An 8,100-nucleotide genomic window follows, 5' to 3' on the forward strand; every position below is an offset into this window, starting at 1 on the left:
TTGCTTGCCAGAGAACAGAGATGCAATATTAGGACTATCTGAAGATGTTCATGTGTGTTTAGAACTGGTGGTGTAGATGAGGGGTTCAAGGTCAGTGTCTGCCTAGAGATGACAATATGAGGTACTATTGGTGTATGTGTGTTCATCTAGAATCAGGGTGTATGTAAAAAATAGCACAGTATAGGTCAATGTGTAGAAGTGGTCAGTGGGTACAGTGTGGAAGAAGTTGTGTAGTGTTGGCTACATCTATGCAGCGTATGAATGGAGATGGTGCCAATGGTTTGTGTCACTGTACAGGCTCAGGAGCGTTTATAGCCTCCCCTGGAGTGGATACAATCCAATCAGGGCTATGCATATGTTTTAGGTACAATATTAAGAGAGGAGGATGTAACACTGGTGAGGCAGCACGTGGTGGCTGAGCTTGAAGTGATCCTGATGTGTGGGGACAGAGGAGTGGACAGAATGAGATGATCCTGGCACCACTGTGGTGTAAATGGCCGTGAAAAGCTGTAGTGTGCAGATTGGTCACTCACTCTTGGATGTGATGGAAAGAGGCAAAACGTGCTGAGGTGTTAGAATATGATGGGGGGAGGCATCTTTCAGGACAGGGTGTGTGGAGAGGAGCTGGGCTGCTCATGAGTGATATCTAGTGGTGGTGGTGGTGGGCCAGGAGGGGTTTGGTAGGGGGCATGGAGCTGCGTGGTGGTGGGAGGCGTGGGCAGTGCTGTGCGCACAGGGTTGAACGTTTTGTGCTTTGCCGCTCGGTGCCATGCCTGGTGCCAGCGCCGTGAGGTGGGCAATGCACAGGGTGCAGCGACAGGAGAGGGTTACAGCAGCTGCGTAGAAATGAGGCATGCTTGCCCAGGTAACACTGCCCAGGCTTTTTTCTTAAAGGAGAAAGTATTTGCCTGGGTGCCGCTGGTCCGGACCTAGGTGCCGTGGAGGGAGGGCACCGGAGAATGGAGAGGAAGGAGAGGATGCGGACGGGATCAGTGGGAGGTGGGGGAAACAATACTGGGTAGGGGAGAGAAGTGCGGGATCGAGGGGCACTGGGTAGCGTGGGGCAGCGGGAACAGTGAACGTGCTGGAGCTGCCGGATTTGCGGACAGCCGGAGGGCGGGATGGGAGGCGGGCAAGGGGAGTGGGAAGGAGGGTGGGAAGGGACACCCACTTACGTCTCCAGGATTTTTTTTTCTTTCCCTCCTTCTTTCCCTAGCTGGTGACGCGCGCCGCTATTAATCATTCACCAGCGGGGAGCAGCGGTCGGCGCGCTCGGAGCGAGCGGCGCTGCAGCCGCGTCCCCCCGATGCCCGCGTCCCGCAGCCGCCGCGCCGCCGCCCCGGGCGGGATGGGCGGGATGGTGCCCAGCGCAGCCGGCCGCGGGCGCCTGCTGCTCTGAGCCGGGGCGGACGGGTCCGGGCGGAGGATGCTCCCCAATGGCACCTGCCCCAGCCTTCCGGGCGGTGCAGGCAGCGGCAGCGGCCACAGCGACAGCGGCGGCAGCGACAGCGGTGGCGGAGGAGCCGGGGGCGCCTCGGAGGAGGCGGAGGCGGAGGGCATGGACTCGGGCGGCAGGAATTCCTCTGGCGCTCCGAACAGCACCCTGAGTGAGTCTCAGGGCAGCGCCATCCTCATCTCATTCATCTACTCCGTGGTGTGCCTGGTGGGGCTGTGCGGCAACTCCATGGTCATCTACGTGATCCTACGTTATGCCAAGATGAAGACAGCCACCAACATCTACATCCTCAACCTGGCCATCGCGGACGAGCTGCTGATGCTCAGCGTCCCCTTTCTGGTTACCTCCACGCTGCTGCACCACTGGCCCTTTGGCTCCCTGCTGTGCCGCCTGGTGCTCAGTGTGGATGCCATCAACATGTTCACCAGCATCTACTGCCTGACCGTGCTCAGTGTGGACCGCTACATCGCCGTGGTGCACCCCATCAAGGCGGCCAGGTACCGCCGGCCCACCGTGGCCAAGATGGTCAACCTGGGTGTCTGGGTGCTTTCCATCCTCATCATCCTGCCCATCATCATCTTCTCCAACACAGCAGCCAACAGTGATGGAACAGTGGCTTGCAACATGCTCATGCCAGAGCCCACCCAGAGATGGCTGGTGGTCTTTGTGGTCTACACCTTTCTGATGGGCTTCTTGCTGCCTGTGGTGGCCATCTGCCTGTGCTACATCCTCATCATCGCTAAGATGCGCATGGTGGCCCTCAAGGCCGGCTGGCAGCAGCGCAAACGCTCAGAGCGCAAGATCACCCTCATGGTCATGATGGTGGTGATGGTCTTTGTCATCTGCTGGATGCCCTTCTACATTGTGCAGCTGGTCAATGTCTTTGTAGAGCAGGATGATGCCACCATCAGCCAGCTCTCTGTCATCCTGGGCTATGCCAACAGCTGTGCCAACCCTATCCTCTATGGTTTTCTCTCAGACAATTTCAAGCGGTCCTTCCAGCGGCTGCTCTGCCTCAGCTGGATGGACAATGCTGCAGAGGAGCCCATCGACTACTATGCCACTGCCCTCAAGAGCAGGGCATACAGCGTGGAGGACTTTCCCCCAGACAACTTGGAGTCAGGGAGCATGTACAGGAATGGCACTTGCACCTCCAGGATTACCACCCTCTGAGGAAGCATTCCTGTCCCCCAGCTCCCTCACTGCCCCCCAGCTGGAGGGTGAGCAAAGCCAGGGCTGTGGCAGGGGGAGGCTGGGAGGGAGGGGATTTTGGTCCACCACCAGCAGTGTTTGGCACAAGAAAGAGCAAAGAAAACCCCACATCCTTTATTTGCTGCCCTGGTTGCCCCCCTTGAGAGTGGGTGCATTCTCTGACATCACTTAGTGAATTGAGGCTCTCATGGGTTAGCTTAGGGTCTGGTAGCCTGGCTCTGCCACGCCTCTCTGTGTCTGACAAGTGGCTGTAAAGGTCCTGCAGTGACTCTCCCTCCTTCTTTTGTAGTTTGCCCTTCCCCTTGGCTGGTGGGACACCCCAGGCCACTGAGTTGAGCCTGCCCCAGTCAAGCCCCAGCATTCAGGCTCAGACTCCCCCCAGCTGAAAATGACCCTGCTCAACATCTCTCAGTACAGACCTCCCCTTCAGAGTTTAAAAATGCTGGAAAAATTCCCCCCAACATACACCTTGCCCTACCCCAGGAAGGAGTGAGTAGCCTCTCCCTGTGCCTACCCTTCCTTCCCCCTGGAATAAAAAACAAAGCAGGGAGCAAAAAGTCTCCAAGAAAGAAGCAGCATAGTCACAGAGATATTTCTTTGCTCTGCAGACAGATTCCAACTCACTGTTGGCTCTCTGTGCTACTTGGCAGAAGCTGAGTAGAAAAGGTCTTAGGAAAAAAATCTGATTATTGCTGTGCTTTGGAGCTGTGTGGCAGGTTGCTGATAATGGGAGATAAGCAGTCCCGTGACACACAGGGAGCAGAGAGCTGGGACTTACTGAGATGGGAGCTGGGGGGACCACTGAGCTGGGAAATGCTTGAACCTGTCCACACACACAATAAAGTGTGCTGATAATAAAGTTTAAAGAAAGCACTAGACTGTGAATCTGCTGTCTTGAGCCTGCTCCATCAGCTGTGAAGCAGTGATGAAGAGAGCTGAGACAGTTTTTGAATGACCTGAGTGATAGCAAAGTCACTTTAGCCTACATGGAAAAAGGGGGAGTCATTTAAAAATCCCCACCAGTCTCTGAAATAAATACTTGACAGAAAAAGCAGCTGTTTGGTAATAGCTATTACCCTAGCTCTAGTTTCTTCTGTTGCACTAAAAAAAACCCCAACAAAATGGGTTTCATATGTTGCCAATGTAATATACTGACCCAGAGCTTCTTAATGTTTCATTTCTGAGAATTCTTGTTTTTAATGTGTGCCAGATGTCTTCTTGTTTGATTTTTTAACTTGATTCTAGTCACTGTGTTGTGAACGTGTTTTTCTGAAGCGATTTATACTGTGTACTTATGTCTGTGGTGGCTACTTGCAAGGTTGCATTTAAAATGGGTGATGCTCAAGAAAGCTCTTTTCCAGGTGAAAACACTGTCAGTTTTTCTAACTCTTTCATTTACATTGTCTCCCTCACAGAAATGCTCTCTTGAATTTTCTCTCTTCTCCTCTTACGACATTACAAATTTCATATGGACAGATGAAGCTTTCCTTGATAAATGACAGCTGATTAAATGAACCCTTCTATCCCTGCTCCCTCTTATCCCACACAGAAAAGTTGGTACAGACTGTGTTGAAATAAGCAGCTATGTTTTTTGCTTTCTACCACCTATGCTAACAGTGTCACTCAGTGGCAAGTGTCCCAGTAGCTGTGAAAAATCACATTTCTAGCACAATACTGTGGTTGTATTAATTATAACTACTGGAAATTTGAACCAAGTGACTGGAAAAAATCTCTAGTAGCAGCATACCCATAGCATTGTACTCGTAGCTGCAGTGCTTAAGTACAGTGTTAAGTGTAAGGTTGGCAGTTAAGGCATCTAGTATTTGTGGTGGTGGAGTTACTACAGGTTTTTGTTAAACTATACCCTTTAACTTTTCTCAGCAGCAAAAAGCAGGATGCTACTTTGTACATTTCTTTCACCAAAACTTAGGTACTGTTAAATGAATGTATAAATTTAGTATTTCAAAGTTGTCTGATTCAAAGTCCATCAAAATGAGAGAAAAAAAATCTTAATTCACTTCAATGGACTGTGAGTCAGCTCCTTTTAGTCTAAAAATTGCTAATGTGGAAACTGTTACATCCTTATTAAAATATTTCATGAAAAGCTTTAACAATGGTATGGTTTATTTTCTTTTACTTCCTAGTGGACATGATTTAAAGAAAACTTGAAAATATTAAATTTTGTGGTATTTTACATGTACATATGGGGAAAAAGGGATGAAATTGCTTTATAAGCTCAATTAACTTTTCACAGAAATCAAACATCTGCTGAAACTTTAAAATGCCCCATGATATCCACGATGCTATTTCCAGGGCTTCACTTGATTTCTCACTCACAGTATCTTCAAGATGGCATAAGTCTCATAATCTTATGTGGCCCTTTTCACTCAGGTATATTCTTATGCTGGTCAGATTAAACAGAGAGTCAGTTTACTTTTTACTGTTGAATTTGTTTAATGTCAGAGACGATGAAGCAAGAGTGAAAAAGCATAAAGATTCATCTTGCACACTCAGCTTTGATGTAGAACTGGGTTTTATTCTTTCACTTTTTTTTTTTTTTCTCTTTGCCTTGTAAAGGTTGCAACAGAAGCCTGCACACCTACCAGCAGGAGCATTTTAGTTTCAGTTCTCCAGGCACATCGCAGAGGTTGGGCTGGGGCTTCAGTAGGTGGCAGGCTTGCCTTCAGATGGATGGGCTGATTCACTCCCAGCCAGCACTGCCCCTGTGATTCCTGGCTAAAACACACTCTGTGATTGCAGCTGGAAACAAATTCTGTTTATCCCAAACTAACAGTTGTTCCTGCTATTTTTCCACTCTGGGAGAGGTGATTAACAGCAGTAAATCATTCAATTTAGCTAGAAAGAAAGTTAGTTAGTCCATTCTGTTTTACTGTTCTAAATAGTAGAATATAACTACCAGGAAGAAAAAAAGTTGTTCTCATGAAATAATTTGTACCAGAAAATAAACAGAAGTCTTTTTAATGCTTTCCAAATGGTGAATAAGAGTATTCAGATTTCATATGAAAATTATTTTAACTAATGCTTAATTCACTGAAAAAAGAGTACAGTGGTTTATTTCTTGGTGACATTTTGACTTTTTATACAGCTGCAAGTGGGTGAATTGTAATTTGTAGCCAGTAGTAATTTTTTTGCTTTTTCCCCATTAATTTTGTTTTATATTTTAATAATACTGCATTCACCTTGTCATGGAAATTGGCCTTGTGGCCACTGAAATGCAGGCAACTTTTGCACTTTGTTTAGCCTGAGACCTATAGGCAGCAGTGGGACAGTGCCAAGCATTATCCAGTCAATGGCCTGGACTGTTTCTGTGGCATGTATTCCAGAGAACAGTTTTCACACAGCAGCTGGGCAGCACACAGCAGCTGCAGCATTTTCCCACTCAAAGAAAGGTGCACAGGAAATCATTTTCCTTTCTCACCAGGCTTCCCAGTGCAGTAGCAAAGACAACGCATGTCAAAATCTGAGGCTGGCTGCCACCTGCAGTTAGTGGACTTGACAAGACTGGTCACACAGGCACTTTATAACTGGGCAGTGGATGAAAATGGTGATGGCTGCATGCAGATATTCTGCCCCTCCAGATGGTCCCTACAGCAGAGAGCACTACACATACACAGAGTATGGTTTCTTTGCATTTGACACTTAAAGAGGCCAGTTGATTTCTTCACAGAGAATGAGAATAAATTTTTTGAATGTGATGTAAGAATTTCTGAAATGCCAGCTTTCCAGTGAATCAGAATTTTAAGAAAAGATTTTCTTGTTGTTTCTGGAAATCTAAAAATCTGCATTTTTAATGTATGTGGCATGCTCTATTAACACCATGACTATTTGCTATATCTCAACCGGTTTCCAAAACCAGTATCCTAATTATAAATATTAAACTAAGTTTTACTGAAATAAAATAACCCAGTGATGTCACACATTCATATTATATAAGGTTTGACTTTGCCATATTTCTAGAACAGTGACAATTTAATGTCTTATAATCCTGATTAAAAAAAAAAAAAAGAGCCAAGAAAAATAATAATTTCAAAATAGTAGAAGAAATTAGACAAGAAAAAAATAAATCCAGAGGTCTAAACTCTGTGATTTCAGACCCTAGGAACCTTTCTTGACACTAGGGCTCTGCAGACCAGAATGTGAATTATTAATCTCTAGAGAAGAATAAAATATTTCTACTGAATTGTGTATTCAGCACTTCCAACCTCTTCAGCATAGCCTTATTTGGCTGATAACTTCAGGCTAAGCCACAGGAAGAAAGGATGGTTTACTAATTAGATTTCTCTTTAAGAAAAATTATTTTAGATATTACATTTTGTGGAGAGAAATGGCCAAGAAAAAGAGGTGAACCTGGGAGTATTTCAAAGTATATCATTAGAGAGCTACACAATCAAGCACAATTTTGACAAGCTCCCTTCCAACTTTGTTTCTCCAAAATCTGGGTTTGGCAGAGCAATAAGCAGCTATGAAGCAGAGATAGCAAGGTGCTGTACCCTGCCTGAGGTATATAGGTTTTTGTGTCCAGTCTGGATGGAATACATTTGTCATTATATTATTATCATGTCTATGATGGGTAGAGTCACCTTGAAAACTATATAAATGTACAGAAAATGCCTTCTGCTCTCCATTCCCTCCCCACCCAAATATCTTTTCTACTCAGGTTCTTACACTGTGCAATATACCTAAGGGCTGCTCTGTGGGTTCTTGAGCTTCCTAATTAGAAAGGCTCCAATAAAAGCCCCCAAATTCACAGCAGGGGGAGGTTGTAGGACAGATAACAATTATCAGATTTCTGACTTGGGAGCTCAATTGTGTTGCATTTATAACTTGGAACCAGACTGTATTGTCTCCCCTAACCTTGCTGGTGATGGTGCTGTTGCCAGTGCTCATGTGGGCCCCACCAGCCCAGGGGAAGCTTTGGAAGGGTGCTGGGCTGCACTGCACTTCATAAAGCTGAGCAGTGCTGGGTGACACCAGTGCCACTGCCACCAGCTGGGTATGGCACGAGCTCAATCAGTCACACAGCACCTGCCCGTGCTCAGATAACAGTGGGAAGATTGCTGGGCAACTGGAGTGGTCCAAAACGTGGCAAAGCTGGATATTTGGGGCAGAATGGATACCAAAGAAGGCAAACTGGTGGATAGCTGATACTGAGCAGACTGAGAGAGAAGCAATCTGAAATGGAGAAAAATCAAGTAATGGCCAGGAGAGGCCATTTTGTTAAGGACAGAAGAAAATAAGTAGAGTCCAGTGCAGGCATTGTAAAGCAGGACTTGGCTCTTTCACAAAATTAACTTTCACTGTTTAGAGTACAGCAAGTACATAAATTCCCAACTCAGCATAAACATGTGAAGTTGTACTTTTTATGTCAGCTGCTGTTTTCTAAGCTGGCTGTTATTTTTGAAGGTTAGAAA

General features: G+C 46.4%; 1 protein-coding gene across 1 annotated transcript; it reads left to right on the forward strand.

Annotated features, from left to right (window-relative positions):
• The first annotated feature begins 1,244 nt into the window (after positions 1–1,244).
• On the forward strand, positions 1,245–4,782 carry SSTR1 (somatostatin receptor 1). Its single transcript, XM_056493668.1, has one exon. The coding sequence runs from the start codon at positions 1,427–1,429 to the stop codon at positions 2,627–2,629; it is 1,203 nt and encodes a 400-aa protein (XP_056349643.1). The 5' UTR covers positions 1,245–1,426; the 3' UTR covers positions 2,630–4,782.
• The last annotated feature ends 3,318 nt before the right edge of the window (positions 4,783–8,100 follow it).

The sequence above is a fragment of the Oenanthe melanoleuca genome, chromosome 5 (genome assembly GCF_029582105.1).
Source record: "Oenanthe melanoleuca isolate GR-GAL-2019-014 chromosome 5, OMel1.0, whole genome shotgun sequence".
Classification (NCBI taxonomy): domain Eukaryota; kingdom Metazoa; phylum Chordata; class Aves; order Passeriformes; family Muscicapidae; genus Oenanthe; species Oenanthe melanoleuca.